The sequence below is a fragment of the Microchirus variegatus genome (assembly GCF_963457635.1).
Source record: "Microchirus variegatus genome assembly, chromosome: 1".
Taxonomy (NCBI): Eukaryota; Metazoa; Chordata; class Actinopteri; order Pleuronectiformes; family Soleidae; genus Microchirus; species Microchirus variegatus.
Window position 1 is genome coordinate 20,916,936 of NC_139802.1, and position 21,107 is coordinate 20,938,042.

Consider the following 21,107-nt stretch of genomic DNA (forward strand, 5'->3'; position numbering starts at 1 on the left):
CACAGCTACCGTACGGCGCGTATGACCGCCCGTCCGCTGCCCTTGCAGGTTGATGTCGGCGAGTTGTACGCTGCTATTTCAGCCGCTAATGGAAACAACTAAATTCCTATCATGATCGCATCGAGGCTAGCTTTATGTGAAGGTGCCATTATGGGGGAGGGGGGGAGGAGGTGATAAGATGTCATAAACGCTCACATAAACACGGGTCATGTAGGCTCAGACACACACAGCAGGTGTTTTATGCATCAGCGAAAACAGGTTTACACATTCACTATGGGCGGAAAGACGCCTGCAGCTTCCTCTGTTTTCACTCTTAAAGTCAGAATTTGGAAAATAAAGTCAGAATGCTGAGTTTAAAGTCATAATACTGAGTTTAAAGTCAGAAATCTGAGAATAAAGTCAGAATTCTGAGTTTAAAGTCATAATACTGAGTTTAAAGTCAGAATTCTGAGAATAAAGTCAGAATGCTGAGTTTAAAGTCAGAATTCTGAGAATAAAGTCAGAATGCTTAGTTTAAAGTCATAATACTGAGTTTAAAGTCAGAAATCGGAGTTTTACAGTCAGAATCAAGTTTTAAAGTCAGAAGTTTTTTCACAAATTTCACAAATTCAATCCGATTTTAAACATTTTAAGTTATTTTGGCTCAGGTGTGTTTATAGAGTTGGTGACATTTTTTTTTTTCCATCATATTGTCTCGGTTGTGCCGAAAAAAGAACTCACTCAGAAGTCACTATGTTGCACATTCTTATACCCTCTCTATATACTGTACGTTTAAACATAATAATCTGTGTTCTAAGGGTTAATCGTCTGCCTTTAACAACATGTTAATCAATTGTTAAAATAATTGTTTTTTTCTGCCCTACTACATATATTTAATTTAGCAGAAAAGAACATAAAACATTGTATAAAAGACTTGCACTGCTCTGCAATATGCTTTTATAAAACTGCAGTGACTTTCCCCCTGTCGTACATCTGTTATTATCTACAAGAGGAGCGAAACACCAAAGGAAAAAAGACAATAGCTAAAACAGTGTTTACATCGACTCCTGTCAAATAACACCCACAAACACTCCTACAAAGACGGGTCACGCCAGGTGGAACGCAGCGTTTGTGGATGATAGAAGACGTCTGGCAGCAAAACAGCTGTGAGCTCAAAATGTGAAAATAACAGGGTTTTTATTTCTCTTTCTTTCTTTTTAAAAAAAAATGCATTAAAAGACAAAGTCAGGATGAAGAAAAAAGGTGATTTTGTGCTGAGGATCAGTTCTCAGCAACCGAAGACACTTTAGACGGACACATGCAGCGTTTCTCTGCTTTGACTGCAGCAGATATATGCTGCCGTACTTGCCGTATAGGTGACTTCAAAGGCTCCAACACTGGTGGATTATTGTGTTGGCTCAACAAGAGCAGAGATAAAGCAATCTGTTGACGGGGAAACTCACTGATGATAGCAGCAATACAGCAGCTGCTGTTGCACACCGAGCTGAAGGGGAGGAAAAGTCAGGGAGACCAGATGAGGTTTTTCAGCTGCACTTTGTCTCCATTATTATTCCCCGCTACACTGATAAATAACAGCACGCAGAGGCAAAACATCGTACTCGAGAAAAGGCAAGCATAGCATTTTTGTTTAAGGACAGCGTGAAGGTAAAGTCCCGCGGTTTGATGCGTGTTGGACGGAGCCAGCGGGAGGGAATACAGTACATGTCCCAAAACACAGGCTGTAAATCTAACAGTGTGGGGGAGGCTGTAATCCAGAGAGGAGCTCAAAAACACTCAAGCGCTGTGCAATGAGCTAATCCAGTGGTCCATGTCGAGAGGTCAGCGTGTACAAAGTTCTTCTCTGGTTCCCATTGTTGGTTCCCATTGAACATTTACAAATCACTTAAAGGCTCATACAAGTGTTCACAAAAGCACATTCTTATTTCTGGCAGTGAAAGATAACAACTAGTGCTGTTAAAGCTCACATAGAGTGGTCCTGTTGCACATATATGTGAGTTATGGAGGTCTACTTGCATACATTAACTTGTTTTTATGGTCAAAAACCTCCTCGTTTACAGCCGATAGAAAGCTCTGTTTTCTAATGATGTCCTCAGCCGCTATATTTCAGACTGAACTCTCACACCCAGAAGACAGAGTGTGTTGTGACTGGCCAGTAGTGTTGTGTCGGTCATGAGTGATTCGTTCGAACTGACTGGGATCTCTTCATGAACTGATTCGTTCCTTTCTTACTTCAGTTGAGCTCAGCAGCGATCGTGGCCGGCTGGGAGTGGAACTGCCCCGTTCTGTGAATCACTCGTGAAGTCGTTCGCCGACACCATCGCTCACTCATGAATCTTAGGCAAACGACGCCAGCCAACGTGCGCCGAGGGGTGGGCTGACTAGTAAGAAGAACTGTGCCTGCCGTGCTGCTGTGATTCGTTCGCACTGTCAGTCACTGACTCGGTCATGATGCGCGAACGAATCGAACGAACTGAGACAGAGAGAACTGAACTGTGGCTGTGGACGTGAATCTCGCGAACGAACTGACACACAGAGAACTGGAGAACTGTGGCTAAGGACATGAATCTCGTTCTCTCTGTCACTCACTCAATGACCTGCGGCGCGAACGTACTGCACTCAGGGAGGGACGTGAGTCTAGGTCCGCTTTAATGCTGTTAACGTTAAAATGCGTCTCTAAAGTAACGCTAAACTTTAAAAACAGAGGCACACATACGCAGTACACAGGTACGCTGGTTATTTGTAGCGCTGCTCTTTTCGTTGAATAAACAGACCGCTCCAGTTCGACTGTAGGTGCGCTAACAACGCTAACTGGTAAAAGGTGCCTGGGCTCCAGTGCCGTGGCACGAAAGACTTTACTTTAGCGACTCATTTTTACATGACGTCACGCTGGTATTTTTCCGGGTCAGTCGTCATGGAAATGCGCCATTAACGCCGTTAAAGTGCAGAGCACAAAACTATGACAAAAGAGTCATACATATGATATTATTACACATACTAGTATCATATTGTTGCTGTAGTGTCATGTAATGCGACTTCCTTTGCTTTTTTTCCCCTTGTCCTCTTTTTCCTCTGCGTTTAGTGTGAGAGAAAATTAGCCGCAAATCCAAGGTTTTCACTCCCTAAAAATATACCGAAAGTAATGTTAGAAAAACACTCCGTGGGGAGTTTGCCCTTGAGTTTCATTCTGACAGATTCGCCCGACTTCTTTTCGGCGGTAGATTGATTTGCCGTGCGATCGGAGCGCCAAAGGTCTGTTTATAAATAGCACCTCTGTGAGACGCGAGTAACAAGACGAGAGACGAGCGTCGTCTGGATCCTCGTGGACGATTAAAGCGCGGCGTCACCGCAGGCACGTAATATGTAAATGCTTCCCAGGTCTGTGTCTCAGGTGTCACGCGACGGCTGTGGACCTTTGCGGAGTGTCACCGCTCAGCTCTGGCGAGGTTGATGTGAGATGTTTTAAAAAGGAAGTGTGCGCCGACCTACATCTCGCCACACGTCACCGTCTTCCTGCCACAGGCTGCCCGCGGCGACGAGCGGCTGATTTACAGTTTAACCACAACACATCCACACATTCTTTTTCCCCTCTGCAAACACCCTCCTCATCTTTCCCTCCATACTCTGGGAAAAAAAAGGGGGATGAAAAACACGAGTTGACTATCTGGACAGCTGGAGAGAGAGGGAGCAAGTGTAAATCATATCAAGGAAAGTGTCTGTGGGACGCCATGAAAAATCAGTGGAGTACAACGGGGGATTGAGTAAGAGGCCTGTGTGTGTGTCTGTGCGTGCGTGTGTGTGTGTTGCTCAAAGACGTGAATGAATGTCCAGCCATGAACGTGTAGCATCACTGACCAGACTGCTGAGACAGCTGGTCTGTAGACAACAGAGAGGCTGTCTTTAACATGCGTCTGAGACTCTCTTTCTCACACACGCACGCACACACACACACACAAACACACTCTCGTACAAAAAAGAAACATTGAAGCGCCAAATCCATCTGTCTTCGTCTACCCACTGTGCTAACGATCCCGCAGTCGCTGCTCTCGGCTTTCGTCGAGTCCTCAGTTCTCAGCCGACTTCTGAGCGTCGTTTGTTGTCTTGTGATCAACAAACTGCTGTTTTCACTTCAAGTCCGGTCACTGTGTCGCTTTCCTCTCATCGGATTCAAAACAGAATCTGTGCTTTTATTTGAAGATCACAAGGTTTTTTAGATTTTTTTTTTTTTTACCCTCCCCCGATTCCTAAATATTAATTATTAACTTTAGAAGTGTGCTTTTTTGATGTTGTTGTTGTGTTTGTTTTTTCTCTCTCTTAAATGCACAGTTGAAAGTATTAAAAAAAACAAAATATTTTGGTAGGGTCCTGAAGCAGTGTGGGATCATGGGTATTGTTGTCCTGTTTGGTTACCCTGTGCGATAAGTGCAGGAAACAACATTGTGCAGTTGCAGCAGTATCTGGACTGGACTTTTTTTGAACACCAAAATCCCCCCAAAAACTGACCCACATATGTACACAAATCCTTGAATCTCAGAAATTGGCCCTTATCCTCTTCCGTACAGGTGGTTGATGAGTTAATGGCTGCTCTCTGTCGATTTGACAACACAGTGTACAGCAGAGAAACTCGCCGGTTAAGCACTTGAGCGATGAAACATAACTATTTGAACTGAGATTTTGGAGGAGGTGTGTGTTTACGTCCCTGAACCTGATGTAATCCATCAGCGCAGCTCTGGCCTAAATATTATGCCCGTGAAGTGTTCACTTACTGTTACAGGCCGACTCTCTAAACTCGTGTTTCATGGCAGAAGTGGGTGCTTTTTTTGCACACCAGTGAAGCACAGGATGTTGCAAAGACCAAGTGTTTTAATATGTGTTTTCCAGTCTGGCTTTTATCACGGGAAGCAGGCAACGAGTAAGAGACATGTGACGGAAGAAGAAGAAGAAAATGTGATCGAGAAATCCATAGCCTCAGGAAATTCACAGCCAAAAATTCATCTTACATTTTCATATTGTACCAAAAGTAGCAGGTGTGTATTTGCAGGTTTTGTTAAACCTGATTTATCAGAATCAGAGATTCACACGAATACAGAAATCATCAGTAAAACGGAATAAAGTAACTAACCTTGGTCTAAAGAAATATACATACAATACAATACGACTCTTTCCCCCACTGTAAATAGATGGGTTTCATTTTGTTTTCCTCCTCTGATGTGTTGTGTGCGACGCCATTAAAGAAAACAACCAAAGTGGTAAATTTTAACCACAGCTCATAACAAAAGAAAGTCGCACCATGGAGACCAGGAACAGCATGGAGCCTGAATTATAACGCATTTAAAACATTTAAATGCGTGCGACGGCAAAAGGACAGAGGAGAAAATAAGTTTGTTGTCGGGCAACAAATGATCAAAAGTGTCGAGCGGTATCTAAAAAAAAAACAGACTTCACGGGGGTTACACTTTTAAATCTTTTAGTCAAAGTTGTCTGAAATGTGTGTGGACGAAACTGGAGCTGAAAGAATTACTGGATTTAATCAGTTTTAAGCTTTTTTTCATTGATTGAAAACAGGATTTCTGATTGTTTTAGCTTCTTAAATGTGAATATTTGACATTTGAGAACATCCGATCGTCATTTTTTAACGTTTTCCGACATTATATGGACCAAGCAATCACACTCATGTTAAAATTACTGCCAATGGGAGCTGGAACCAATGACAAACTTTTTATTAAACCTAGTCATTTGACCCAGGAGTGAATGCTTATTTTGCATGAATTTGGTTCTCAAACTTTGGTACATGTACCACCAGTGGTGCACAAGCTTCCTCTAGTGGTACTTGGAGGAAAATCAGAAATACTGTTCTACTGTGTCTACCAGAGTGCGTAGAAAATAATAATTATAATAATGATAATAAAGCCTTATTCCTAACCTTTTATCAAATCATAGCCCAGAACTTAAAACCAGCTCCTCAGAAATGACCAAGTTCTGGTCTCCATGAGGTCTTCTGGTCCTAACCAGGTCCACAAGCCAGAAAAGGGTCCTAAAGAAGCAAAACACACACACACACACACACACACTGTTCAGTAGCCCAGTTCTGATGGCCGAGGTTTTTCAGGCCTGCAGGTTAGAAAAGTGTCTGTGAGTGAGAGATAAACTCTGCCCTCGCTGCTCTTTAAACGCCACTCGTGCATTTTTTACAGACTCGACCGCGGACAATAGACGAAATGAAACTAATCTTTATGCCCCTGTGTGTGTGTTGCTTTTCATAAACAGACACGCAAACACAATTCTCCTCTACATTAAAGACTCCTTGGGTTTTTGAGGCCGCAGTAGTGACCTCGTGCGTTTACTGAGTGTAAACAATAACTGTCTTTTCTTATTTACAGTCATCACTCCGGCTTTTATGACCTGTTATTTTTTTATTGGCTTTGCTTTACATTTCTTGTATAAAAAAAACTAAAAAAAAAACTTTCTTTGCTGCTGTGTCCTCTCTGACGCAGATGTCCACATTGGAGCAGGAAGGGGAGGAGGTGGTGGGACAAGCTCGCTGTCCGTTTGAGTCTCGCCAGTCCAACGTCGGCCTCTTCGCAGGTGAGTTGATGCTGCACTGTCAGTACAGACATGGAAGTGCCAAAAACTACAATAATGCCATTTTGGTACGAAGTGTAAATGTTCTCTTGTCTTTGGTTAGAGTGTAGCTCTGGGACACATTTTTCTGGCCCGAGAGAAGTCGTACTTGTAGTTTATTTAGAACAATGTAATGTAAACAGTATGTATAATATACAGTATAAATGAAGGAAGCAGCAACCACAAAAGATAACAAGCGACCACAAAAGATAACAATACAAAAGTGGACAATCTCCGTCCTCCTCTTATAGTACTCTTGTCTTATTTATTTATATATTTGTTATATAATATTGACCAAACCTGACAGCTGTCCCCCATTTTTTGTTCAAGCCTAATGAGAAAAAGATTAATTCTTAGGGGGAAAAAAGTCTGAATTCTGAGGGGGGGAAAAGTCTGAATTCTGAGATATTCTGAGAGGGGAAAAAGTCTGAATTCCGAGATTAAAGTCTGAATTCTGAGAATAAAGTCTGAATTCTGAGAAAAAAGTCTGAATTCTGAATTCCAAGAAAAAAAGTCAAAATTCTGAGATTAAAGTCAGAATTCTGTGAGAAAAAAGTCAGAAATCTAAGGATAAAAAGTCAGAATTCTGAGATTAAAGTCAGAATTCTGCGAAAAAAAGAAACATTCGGAGATTAAATTTAGAAATCTGAGAAAAATGTCAAAATTCTGAGAAAAGTCAAAATTCTGAGATTATAGTCAGAATTCGGAGGGAAAAAATGTCTGAATTCCAGTCAGAATTTTTGACTCTTGTTTTCTTCAATGAGACAGATGTATCGCTAGTGATTGCTACATGCTACATGATTGTCTGGCAGTGTATTAATTATCACAGAATCGCTGTATCCTGATATTATTGGTATCGCGTGAATTGGTATCAAAAAGCTTTTATTCCGTTGAACATGATGTCAGTTTCGTAAATTTGTTCCCACTTTGAGGAGAGGTATACGACAAAAAGCGCAGCACGTACTGTAGCAGACACCGAAGTGATTGACAGGTGGTGAATTCCCAGTTTTTGAAACTTGTGAAACGAGTGAAACTTTATATAACACACCAACTATGTACTAGTCCCTCATACGACCACATTTCAACATTCTTTAAAGTGTTATTTAAATGTAAATGCAATCAAAGCAGACCTCATGTTATCATGTCTCTACATCAGTCTGAATATTCCTGTGAATAGAAGTGTACTTCAGAGCAGAGATAAACACAGGGTATCCTCTGAATTTCACCCCTCGTTGGATTATAATTTGTGGTTATGATGTTTTTTTTTCTCTAACTAATGATAGCCGTAAAGAAGGAAACTGATACTTTAGCAAAGCTCATTGGGGTCAAGGAAGTTCAGGGGGGGAGTTGAGTGGAGCGATAGCCAGACCTGCATTCAGTCCAGCCAGGTTTCCACTGACATTTATTCAAAGTTCACATGCCGTGTTATTAAAAGTGACACGTTCTCCTACATCTGTTCTCCCCTGCCTGTTTTTATTTAAAGGGCAATAAATGAATCCATGGCCAAAATAGACGCGTAAAAGAAGTTCCATTGATTTCTGATGATATTCTGTCTCAATGACTGTTTTCACTCAGGTGGTGATTTCTACTCGGCCACAATGACCGACTTCTTGGCGAGCGACGCAGTCATTTACCGAAGTTTGGGGGAAAGTAGCGCGGTCCTGCGCACAGTCAAGTACGACTCCAAGTGGCTGCGAGGTGAGTGCTGTTTGTCTCACCTTTATTTCCCTCTGAAAAGGTGTTTAAATATCAGAACATTGATAAAAAAAATATGTCAAACTGTGGTTCCAATACGAGTATTAGGGCCACAATTAGCATGAATTCTGAGGGGGAAAAAAGTCAGAATTCTGAGATTAAGGTCAGAATTCAAGATTAATGTCAGAATTAGTCAGAAATTCGAGGGAAAAAAGTAAAAATTCCGAGATTCAGAATTCTGACTTTAATCTCAGAATTTATGCTGTTTGATTTGTTTTTTTACGTGTGCCCCTAATATTCTTGTATAAAACAAATTTGGGGTGGACACCATTGCAAGACAACAAGAAGTGAAGGACATGTCTGAGAAAATACACACACACAGTGTTGTATGTGATGAAACAAAGCATCTAAACCAGGGGTCACCAACCTTTTTGAGACAGAGAGCTACCTGAAGGCTAAAGAATAATATGGAGGGCTACCACATTAACATTATTTTTTTGTTTACCATTTAAATGATTAATATTATGCATTCAACTGCACACACATTCATTCCAGTGCTTACTCCTAACGATTACCAGTTTTTATAAACAATATCAAAGATATTTTACTGAGAGATCATACGGATACATGCACGTGAGGTGAAGTGAAGTGAGCCCGCGGGCACTGTATTGGCTGCCTGCGGGCTACCAGGTGCCCGCGGGCACCACGTTGGTGACCCCTGATCTAAACAAATAAAGAAACCACATGGAGTGAAGAAAAGTATAAAAGGAACCACATTAATAATAATCAGATACAATCTTACAGTTCAGACTTTCTTGTTCCTCATTTCCCCACACGGTGTTAATAACTTTTCTAAGTCAACGGCCAAAATGTAACACTAAAAAATCAATAAATCTTATTTCAGGTCCTTATTCATCCTGCAGTGTTTGTTACACAGGTCATAAAAAAGGGCTTGCAATGTTCGATTATAGGGATCTAGATAAGTTTATTTCACATATTAAACTTAAAATCGGAGTCTCTGTGGATTCCTAGAGGTTTGGAAAGGAGTCAAAGTTTCTCTACGAAGTTGGAAATTAAAAAAAAAAAAAAAAACTTGAGGAGAAAGAACGGCAGCAGAAACTCTGCAGATGATGAACCAAAGTGAGCCAAAGTGAGCCATTTCCGTCAGCACAAGTTCTGCTGTGTTGATTCTATTAATGTTTCCTCCGCAGTGCTAAGAACAAGAACGTCGTCCTGATATTTTGTCGTCGTATGACACATTTGCACAGCGTTTTTTTTTTTCTTCTTCTTGGACCTGTTTTTGTTTTTTTCCTGAACATGAGCATCTGTGCACACCGGCTGCACTGCCAACCTGCTCACGCTGCGCAGTCATGTTGCAGAATAAGGCTTCACTGCCAGCGTGTTTGTCACACATCTTTTCTCCTGGTCTCCCACAGAGCCTCATTTCCTCCACGCTATCGAGTACGGGAACTACGTGTACTTTTTCTTCAGCGAGATCGCGGTGGAGTACACCACTCTTGGCAAGGTGAGGGATTGGTCTGTGGCACCTGTGAAGCAGAGGAACTGCAGATCTGAAGCTGCTCACGGGTCCACATCTTCAATAACATGAGGTCTTTTTCTGTGCTTGTGTCAGGTGGTTTTCTCCCGAGTGGCTCGAGTTTGCAAGAATGACAATGGTGGTTCTCCGAGGGTGCTGGAGCGCTACTGGACGTCGTTCCTCAAAGCCCGACTCAACTGCTCCGTCCCGGGTGACTCCTTCTTCTACTTCGACGTCCTGCAGTCGCTGACCAACGTGCTCCAGATCAACCACCGGCCGGCAGTGCTCGGCGTCTTCACCACACAGGCAAACAGGTCAGTGAGGTCACGGTGAGGTCACGGTGAGGTCACGGTGAGGTCACGGTGAGGTCATAGTGAGGTCAGTCGTGTAATTCTGTTCCTGTTCTGTTCCACTGAAGAAGTCTTTGTTTGAATGTTGGCTTATTATCTTGTTTTTCATTGGTCAGTATCGACGTATCAGTAAGTGCAGTAAGACCATGCTAAGCTAACACTTGTTATGTTTAAGTACATTGCTGCTGTTAGCATAAACCAATACTGTTAGCATCACACTAAAGAATTTCCCTAATAAGGGACTAATAAAGTTAAAGGATAACATTTTTTATTCATTTTAGTTCAAATTATAGATTATAGTATTGATTATAGTTAGATTATAGTGTTGATATTAGTTATATTATAGTATTGATTATAGTTAGATTCTAGATTCTAGTATTTATTATAGTTAAATTATAAATTATAATATTCATTTGAGTTAAATTTTAGTATTGATGTTAGTTATATTATAGTATTGGTTATAGTTAGATTATACATTATAGTATTCATTTTAGCTAGATAATAGTATTTATTTTAGTTAGATTATAGATTATAGTATTCAATTTAGCTAGATAATAGTATTTATTTTAGTTAGATTATAGATTATAGTATTCAATTTAGTTAGATTATAGTATTGATTATAGTCCAATTTTAGGTTTTATTATGGATTTTAGCTAGATTATAGTAACAGATAGTAGTATATATCTACTTTATGATACTATAATCTATCTATATGGTATATATGATACAGTGTATGATGGACTCGGCTGATTTATCCATCCAGATAAAAAGATGCATCATTTTTGTGTTGGTACGAGGTAAGATTTTGACAAATCTCACTTTTCTTTCTCTTTTCTTTTTTTTTTACCACCGTCTTCCCTTGTGAACCCCCCTAACAGCATCACTGGATCTGCAGTCTGCGCTTTCTACATGGACGACATAGAGAAGGCCTTCAGCGGCAAATTCAAAGAGCAGAAGAACAGCGAGTCGGCGTGGACACCTGTTTCCGAGGATCAGGTCCCGAAACCAAGGTGAGAGGCGCGTCTTTAAATAGCAACCTGTCACTTTCATGTATGTTTCCTCTGCCTCTGACAATGGCGGCTGTGCAGCTGCAGCTGCTGTTCTGCAACAATCCCCCGACACACACCTGTTCTCGTCGCCCGCACAACAAACAGCTGCCTCTGCTTCTGCATCTGCGCCTGTGACTGACTCAGTGGATTATTTCATTTTCCTCTTCATCCTCCTCAGACCAGGCTGCTGTGCCGGCGAAGGCTCGGCCGCCGCGTACAAGTCGTCGACCACTTTCCCCGACGAAACCCTGACCTTCATCAAGTCGTACCCGCTCATGGACGAGTCTGTGCCCTCGGTCAACGACAGGCCCTTTTTCACTCGCACCACCAGCAGGTATGAGACTTAAATGAATCCACTGGTTATTTTTTCAAGTCTGTGTGATAAAACATCGGACATGTTTGTTACTGGGCCACACGGGTGGTGTGGTGGTTTGAAGACACAGATTCGAGCTCTTTCTGCATAGAGTTTGCATGTTCTCCACCCTGTGTGCGTGGGTTTTGGGGTTATGGGGATTAAGGGTTAGGGTTAGAGTGAGGATAAGTGCCTCCTGTGGAGGATAACGCAGTAGAAAATGGATGGATGTTTGTTACTACCATTTTCAGTTTTTTACAAAGCATCTCAAGAATAATCTCCAGAGAATCCCTTTTCACATTTGGCACAAATATTCACTTGAATTCAAACAAAAACTGATAAAAGAATGTTGGGGGGTCAAAGTTCAAGGACAGAAACAGTTTTTGGCTTGTGAAAGCGTTATCGCGAATTACGCCTCAAGTTATTCCTTATAGAATAGTAGTCAACGTGCTCATGTTACTGTACAGACTGAATCTGTTGGTTAGCAGGGCCATAATTCCACATCTGCTATTGTTTAGAGTTGTCATGGGCTGACGGCGCTCTGATTAATCACAAAACAGCTCAACAAATCAACTGTCAATCATCCGTTTATCCGATTTATTATGTAGTCTCCCTGTGATCGATCATTTTTGTCAAAATCAGTTGACAGTTGAAAAACAGTAAGTCATGAATTTTCCCAGTGAAACTAGTTTAGATTATTTTTATATTTATTTTTTCCAGTGATTTATTTAGTCTGAGTGACATTTTAAAATCCAAAACAGATTTAGTTGACAGAAAAATCTCATCCTTTAAAAAAAACCAAAAAAAACAAACAGATGCTGCTGCCACCTTGTGACTGGTGTAGAAAGATGTGGTTTTATAAATGCAATAATCGATAAAACACACATTTGTTTTGTGTCTTTTTAATAGTCGCAGTGACTCATCGACTTTTATATAATCAAGCAAACAACACTATAATATAATATATACTTGTTAGGAGTATTTACGACTTGTGTAAACTATTTAGCCGACTGACAGATTTGTGAAATGTCAGGTAACGTGTCGTAAATCGTTAAACTAAATGCAAAGCTTTGTTTGAGTACGCTCCAATTAAGTCAGAAAACACACACAGCCACAGCCATGGTGTCACTGTTCATTATTTCTTTAAAATAATATGGTTTTTCAGGTTTTTTAATTTTTTTATTTCCCACACTCACTGCTGTGAGTGAGACACTCATTAAAACCTATTGGATTTATTCGATTCCAGCTTCTGTCTGTTTGTGTGTACCTTGTCAGGACCAGTAGTCCTCATGGAGACCAGAACCTGGTCCTGATGAGGCAGAATCTTATTTCTAAGGAACTGGTTAAGTGAACGGCTAAGATTTGAATTGTGGATAAGGTTAAGTTTAGACATTAATTGGTTATGGTTAAGGTTAGGGATTACCTTTTGTGTAGGCTGTCCACAATAATAGAAGTCACTACTATGTCCTTAGAAGATTAGCTGTGCACTGTGTGTATTCGCATGTACAGTTTGTTTATGTGACCAAAAAGCATATAAACCATAGAAAGTGAGGGCATTTTAAGTCATCCTCACAACTTTAAAGGGATTTTTTGGGGGGAATTTGGCGTTTAGGTTCTGGTTAGGCAATTATTTGAGATGGTTAAGGTTACCATAAGGGGTTAGGGAATGTCCTGGTTTTAGGGTTAGAATTGGGGTTTAGTTTAGGGTTCAGGAAAGGGTTAGGGTTAAGTGCTTAGTTGTGATGATGGTATGGTAATTGTAAAGGTCTAGCGAATGCATTATGTCTATGATGTGTCCTGTACAAGATTGTGTGTACTTTAATGCTGCGTTCCAGAGCCCATCCAAACAAATGGGATGGAATTTACTAGCTCCTACTTCAAAGCATTCCAGCAATTGAAGTCGAATGTTAGAAAACATGGACGATCGGCGCTTTAGACTTATGTTTGAAGAGGCATTTTAACTGTCAGCAATTCACACTCTACTTACATACACAAGCGAGCCGTATTGTAAAAGCGTTACATATCAATATGTAACGTCATGAGTATACTTTTACCGTAGCCCTACATATCTTCATGCTAATGGATAACAACAACGACATAATTCCACGGCATAACATGAAAAACAACTTGCGATAAAATTGCTGTGTCTAAAGCAACTCTACACGCAGAAAAGTAAAGTTTATAGCCTATTCGTGTAACTCCATGGGCGCCGCCATTATTCTCCGACGTCATTTTGGTGAAGTCGGGGTAGGTCGATCAGCCCCGACTTCGCGAGTAGGAGGTCCCACTTGACAGGTATTCCAGTGCACTTTTTCTAGTTGGAGGTAGGATAAGTCCCACGTCCAACTGGTTTGGATGGGCTCTGGAACGCAGCATCAGACCTGGTTTTAGGGTTAGAATTGGGGTTTCGGTTAGGGTTACGGTAAGTGCTAGGGTTGTGCTTAGTCGACGGTAAGGTAATAGTAAAGGTCTACGGAATGCATTATGTCTCTCGTCGGGGGCCGTCAAGTGAAAATAAAGTCAAACTTTTTTACTTTTTTTCTGTTCAGTTGGAGGTAGTGCTAATGTTTCACAGAATTTCAAAATAAAAGTGTTTTTTTGTGATTTGGAACGACATATTCTTAATCATAATAAAAACATATTTATGATGCAAAACAAACAGAAACGAAGCAAGAGATGGCAGACTTCACCTCATTCACGCAACAAGCCTCTGGTGGCCGCTGTTAGTCATATTGGCAAGTGCAAGTGTGGAAGCACAAACGGACACGCAACCACTAAAAACAATAATTTCTATTTTTTTCTGTTGATATAACATGGCGGGCCATATTATATTCATGGGAAGACCACATGTGGCCCACGTGTCGCGAGTTTGAGACCTCTGCTGTACAAGAGTGTGTGTGTGTTGTGACATTTGAGAATCCACTGATATCATATGTTGATGAAGGAGAAGGTTGTTCTATGACTGTTGTCACTAGTGTCACACATAGAGACGCACACTGTGTGTTCATGTGTCTGTGTACGTGACGCGAACACACACACACACACACACACACACACACACACACACACACACACACACACACACACACACACACACACACACACACACAGTATCGAGGAGACTGGTCCTCCTGCTGCCTCCTGAAGCAAAGCCAGACTGACAGCCAGGCAAACGGTGCAAAGGCTCCATCACACTGAGGAAACATGCACCACTTCACATCTGGCGCCAAAACCATCACATCTGCCTCGCTCCTTCCCCAGAGAGGGCCTAGATAAATGAAACCTAACCAGAAGTGCATCACGCGATACCATCGGGACGGTGCAGGGACGTGCCAGTCAAGTCCATGTGGGTAAACAAACCGGCCTCACTGGGACCATCTGGAAAGGGCTTGATGAGGGGGGGCGGGACAGAGGAGCCTCTGTGGGTGTCCTCAATAGTAGGTTCTAGAGGAGATGTGATGCCAAAAAGTATAAATTGGGTTTATTCGAGATGGTTTGCTTGGTCAACTCCCAGAGCCACAGCGGCAGGCAGAGGAAGTAAAGCTTATCCCTCTGTCAACAATCACTGGACTCAAGGTGCCCTTCAGCTCCGCTCTTAATCCTCAGCTGCTCCAGTGGAGCCAGCAGAGGACAGCTGTGGTGATACTGGGCAGCTGTATGGACATGAGGCCGAACAGCAGCAAGACGAGACAAAATGTATATATAAAGAAGGTTTCAGCACTGGTCAACAATAAATTATTTGACTTTCAACAGGGCTAGAAGAAGCTTGGACAGAATGAACCATTAATGTATGGAGATGCTGTTATACATCTATGAGCATACAAATATGCAATACCGTTCAAAAGTTTGGGGTCACCTATACAATTTGTTTGTGTTTTCCATCAAAAGAGTTGCAAAATGGATAGAAAATATAGTCAAGACATTGACAAGATTAGAAATAATGATTTTTATTCAATGTAATCATTTTGCACTTTCGTCAAAGATCCAGCAAAACTGTTTTCATCTGTGCTAACATCATTGCACAAGGGTTTACAAGGGTTTTCTAATCATCCAATAGCCTTCTAACACCATTAGCAAACACAATGTACCATTAGAACACTGGAAATGGGCCTCTATACACCTATGTACATATTCCATTAACAAGCTAGCTAGCTTTTCAGCAAGAATAGTCGTTTACCACATTAACAATGTATAGAGTGTATTTCTGATTCATTTAATGTTATATTCATTGAAAAAACGCTTTTCCTTCAAAAATAAGGACATTTTTAAGTGAGCCCAAACTTTTAAATGGTACATGTTCTTCAAGACATAATCGCATAAATCGTATGTAAAACATTGGGAAAATTCTGCAAATGTGTTGGGGGGGACCCCAAAAAAATCCCCTGCGACCCATCTAGGGGTCCCGACCCAGTCTTTTGGGAATCACTGCTCTAACGGATGACGACAGACATTTGAGAGGAAAAAAGTGAGTTATTTTCTGTAATGCTATGCAATAATATCAATTGTCCTGAGAGGACACTGCAGTAAAAATGCTAATTAATCATCCCTGTTGACGTATCTGACGCCAAACGCTTTTAACAAGCAAAAAGATAATGAAATGACTCACAGTGAGACTGCAGCGTGTGGCAGAAAGTGGCTAAACAACAGGGAAGGGTGGATCGATTGAGCGGCGGTGGGCGGATGGATGGATGGACGGCCGGCGAATTAAGGGGATTGAAGGGATTAGAGGATGTAGGCGATGGTGGGCTGTAGATAAAGTGATTGATTGCACACTGATGCTTTACACAATGAGCTCAGTGCTCGCCTACTGTTTGCTTCACCATGTGACACTGACTTTGACAAAGTAAAACGAGCACGTTCGCCATCGTGAGCTCCTCGCTTTTGAAAAGAAACGTCAGCTTCGCTTTAGAAGGCAGGGAGTGCGTCTGTTAATTGTTGTTGTGGTTTTTTTTTTGCAGATTCAAGTTGACCCAGATAGCGGTGGATACGTCGGCGGGACCGTTTAAGAACTACACAGTGGTTTTTCTGGGCTCAGACAACGGCCACGTGCTGAAGATCCTCGCCAGCACCGAGGGAGCCAACGCCTCCTTCAGCACGCAGCTCCTGGAGGACATTGATGTCTACAACCCTAACAAGTCAGTCACTCTCTCTACTCCGAGCTCTCCATCTTTTTTCCCCGCATCTGCTTTCAAATCTTAATTGTTTCTTTTGTTCATCCCTTTCTCTCCCCCCCCTCTTTCCTCTGTTCTTCTGCTTCTCTCCTCCTCTCTGTGTTCTGCCTTGATCTGTCCTGCCCACCCACTCTTTGGTCTATTGTAACTCTTTGCATCACCCTGTACAGCCAGAGGGGATGCTTCTTCTTTCCTATCTTTTGTTTTTTTCCGACTGCGCGCCTCGAAAAATTCACTCTCGGCTCCGTGTGTTCTTCTCAAACCGAGCCAGTCGTCCGCGCCGCTTGTTTCAAAGATGAAAATAAAAAATATACACACACACGTATATATATATATGTATATTTATATGTATATGTATATGCATATGTCGTCTGACAGATGGTGTTTCTTTGTGTTCCTAGATGCAACGTGCAGGGCGAGGACAGGAGGGTGCTGGGCCTGGAGCTGGACCGGGATCACCACGCGTTGTTTGTGGCTTTCTCTAGCTGTGTGATCCGTGTGCCGCTCAGCCACTGCTCTGACTACAGCACCTGCAAGAAGTGAGTCACCTGTGGAGCAGTAACACGCACGCACACACACGCACACACACACACATACAATAAAACAGTTTAGTAAATGAACTATAATAATTTAAAAACACAGTATGTAAATTCTGTGCGTCTCAATCACAACGATAACAAAAGACAAGTGTGAGTGTGGTGACATCAGAAAGCAGTGTGGGATCATGGGAATTGCTCTTTTTGGTTTCGCTGTGCATTTGTGCTTCAGCGGGAGAGGAATGAGTAACGTAGTCAGGATCCATTAGTGACTAAAAATAAAATACAGCACAGTGGCTAACTAGTAGCGCTGAATATTTCCACTCCTCACAAAAAACCAGCGTACCTGTGTACTGTGTATGTGTGCCTCTGTTTTTAGAGTTTAGCGTTACTTTAGAGACTCATTTTAACAATCGGGAGTCGCGTAAACGTGACGTCGCGTGTATTGTTTTTCCGGTCAGTCGTCATGGAAACGTGTCAACTTTGACGCCATTAACATGCCAAGCACTATTTGAAACATTAATTTTTCAGGAAAATGTTTGCTGATATTATCAATCAAGTGTGAAACAGGCTGATTTTCTGATAAACTGGAATCGCCCCCTGCTGGCCCTTCAAGAGAATACAGGGTTCAGGCACTTTGACATTGGCTTCATCCACTTTTTCTTTTTTTACACACAATCTCTACCTAACTTCAACTGTTAGCAGACAGTCCTCAAGATCCTGGTGTTACTCCCAACTCCAACTGAGTCACACATGTTGGTCTTATTCAAGGCCATGATTCACACATTTACAGCAAACCGTCAAAACCAGCTCGCAGAATGGTGGAAAAAAACTCTTCTTTGAAATGTTGGTGTTCAAAGACTCACTCTGTACTGGGAATATAATGGCATTAGCAGGACCAATTTCCTCCACAGGTACCCATTTAAGAAATGTGCCCACTCAGGATGGTGTGAGAGGCATTCAGAGAAACGAGGCGTGCACCAAATTGCAGTTGTTGTGCTATTATCTGCCTGGGTCATGGGGTTTTCACAGAAAGTATTCTGGCAGCGCGGCGTAGCTGTGGCGACGAGCGCGGTACAACGTTCCTGTGATATGACAGTGATCTGGAGCTTAATGCGTGAATGGGCTAAATCCTACATGAATGAGCTGCAATGATGCTTTCGGGACCCATGGGACGCACGGTTTGCCAGGTTTGCAAAAATCCTCCCGCTGTGTTCATGGCATGTGAATGGCAAACTGTAAAGTGACAGTACCCGACGTTTTCTGAATTCTATGTTTGAAAACGCGCTCGAGACAGAAACTGTGAAAGTATTTACAGATCAATGTTTTTCATCCAGCAGATGCTTCAGTTCTTGCCATTAGTTTAACTTTTGGTTTGACTTGTTTGTGTATACAAGGACACCGTAATTTACCGCAGTTTATCACAGCAGTACGTGGGCTGACTGAAGCTTTTGTCAGGTTTTTGTCCAGCTGTGACAAAGAAAGTATTAGTTTACTGCAGAAAGCCACTGTTGATGTGCATTTACAGCCACTTTATTAGGTACACAGACATCTCATTAAGTATCTTAATCTGCGTCAAGGTTGGATGTGTTCTACATCCAGAGATGGTTTTCATACCTTTGTTGTGATAAGTGCTTATTTGAGTTACTGATTGTGTAGCATTAACAAGGCATTTTCTGCCCCTCTGGATATTTCCTCTTTTTCATACTATTCTCTGTAAACTCGATTGGTCCATAAAATGTCAGTTGTTGTCATGTGTTTGGATGACAGGTGTGTACCTAGTAAAGTGGCATCGTCTTCTCCATTTAATCCACTTTTCTCAGGTTGAGTTTTGCTCTTTGACAAACTCTTTTTCCACCTCCTCTTTGTTTTTTGTTTTAGACTACAGAGAAATAGAATAATGAGTATATTTGTTATTTGTTGCTGTGGTAAAATGTTTGGCATAATCACACAGCGCTGCCAACATCGTTGCTGTAGGTTCATGTCTGGTGTAAAAAAGCTCTGTACTAAATAAAACCTCTAAGTGCTGCTGCTGCTGTCAAAAAGCCTGATGTTGCTTTTAGTGCAAGTTTATGAGCAGAGCACAGCGGAGCCTTCAAGCATCTCTTCGTTTTTTTTCTTTTTTTCCACAGCCTTTTGTTTTGTCAGGCGATGTTTTAACCCCAGCTATAGCGTCGTTGCTCCCCAGCTTTGGGATCTATTTTTGGGGCTGAGAGGAATGTTGGGCCCCCCCCCCCCCCACCACTTCTCCCTTTTTCAACCCGTCAGACCCAGAGAAACGATTTCTCCCTTGGCTCCGTTGGGGAATACGTTCACCACCATAGCATGCTTAGCCCTCGTTGCAAAAGGCCCGAAGCTCTTAACATCGCTCATTCATAAATTGGATCCAGCTGATTGGCCGTGAGCCACCGATGGTCGCCTTTTTTATTTTTCCTCGAAGCTGAAGCAGAGAGAGAAAAGGAAAAGAAGGAACCAGGGAGGAGAAAATGGACAGGGCCTGCTTTACTTAAGCTAGTGGGGTGACCACATCCCAAAATCCTTTGTAGAAACTTCACCTCCTTCTGGGATTAGGAGCTTTATAATCCTCATCAGCAGCAGCCCAGTAGGTCCAGTCTCCCTCCAGATGAGATTTACTCCATCTCTCGACTTCCTACCTCTCCACGTCTCCATTTCTCTTATTCCTGGCTTTCACTCTCTCTCTCTTTCGCTGCACCATCAGGTTTCTTTCTTTCTTTTTCCACTCGAGGTCCCCGCTGCCGATATTAGATTTCAGAAAATGTTTTTAAATAACGCCGAGGAACTCGTATGAAATGGGGGTTTTAATAAGAAGAGAAAAATACAGTAACCTGAACCCTTCAGCCCCACTGGATCTTTTTTTATATGTTTTTCATAAGATCATTTTCAATTCTGTGGCTTTCTCAAGGATAGCTGTGTATTTATTTTCACCTTAAGAATGGGATGGTATACGATAACTGGGAAGTTATTATCTATACCACGCAAGCGCGACCTAAGCACAGGAGACGACGGTTATAAAGAGACAATGCTGGCATGTTTTTGTTTGTGGCTCTCTGGGTTGATCGCATTATTCTCTCCTCCTGCTCTTGACAGATGAGTCATAACCCCCCCCCCCCCCCCGCAGTTGCCAGGGGGACATTTAAACTTAAAGATACCACGCATACGTCATTACGGGAGATTTTTCTCTCGGGGGTCGGCCTCCATCCTTTTTATCTGGAGGAAAAAAGGTAAAAACATGTCAATAATGACCATCCATCGCTCAGGGAAGCGTCGCCGCGGAAGGTCGGCGTTAAAAAGCGAAGAAGAAGAAGTCCGTCTCTAAACAGAGATGGAAGTTTACAACGGACAGTTAAAGTTTTTACTGTTCACCTTCAATTTCTCCTCCAAATACTGTGAAACTTAAACTATTGGTATGTTTTACAGCCTTATCTGACCTGTTGGCGTCTCTATAGAGTTGTCGCCACATGTGCAGATTTAGTACGCTAGTATTACCAGTGGGGAAGAAAATGAGATCCATATGATATGTATATGTATATGTATATATACTATATATATGTATATGTGTATATATGTATATATGTGTGTATATGTGTATATATATGTATGTATTATCATATGCATCTTATTTTCTTCCCCACTGTTAATACGTATATGTATATATACATACATATACATGTTTTTTATATAATGTTTTACATGCATAGAAACTGATGGTCACATCAAAAGCCTTGAAGTATATATATACATATATATACATATGTATATATATATATCCTTCAAGGCT

General features: G+C 41.7%; 1 protein-coding gene across 1 annotated transcript in view; it reads left to right on the forward strand.

Moving 5' to 3' along the window:
* Nucleotides 1-21,107, forward strand: part of sema6cb (semaphorin 6Cb) — a 191,920-nt gene that overhangs the window by 123,962 nt on the left and 46,851 nt on the right. The window contains exons 9-16 of the mRNA XM_083895548.1: nt 6,492-6,582; nt 8,194-8,316; nt 9,750-9,838; nt 9,947-10,164; nt 11,079-11,210; nt 11,428-11,583; nt 16,560-16,736; nt 17,174-17,311. Coding sequence (XP_083751674.1) covers nt 6,492-6,582; nt 8,194-8,316; nt 9,750-9,838; nt 9,947-10,164; nt 11,079-11,210; nt 11,428-11,583; nt 16,560-16,736; nt 17,174-17,311 — 1,124 coding nt within the window. The remainder of the gene's footprint in view (nt 1-6,491; nt 6,583-8,193; nt 8,317-9,749; nt 9,839-9,946; nt 10,165-11,078; nt 11,211-11,427; nt 11,584-16,559; nt 16,737-17,173; nt 17,312-21,107) is intronic.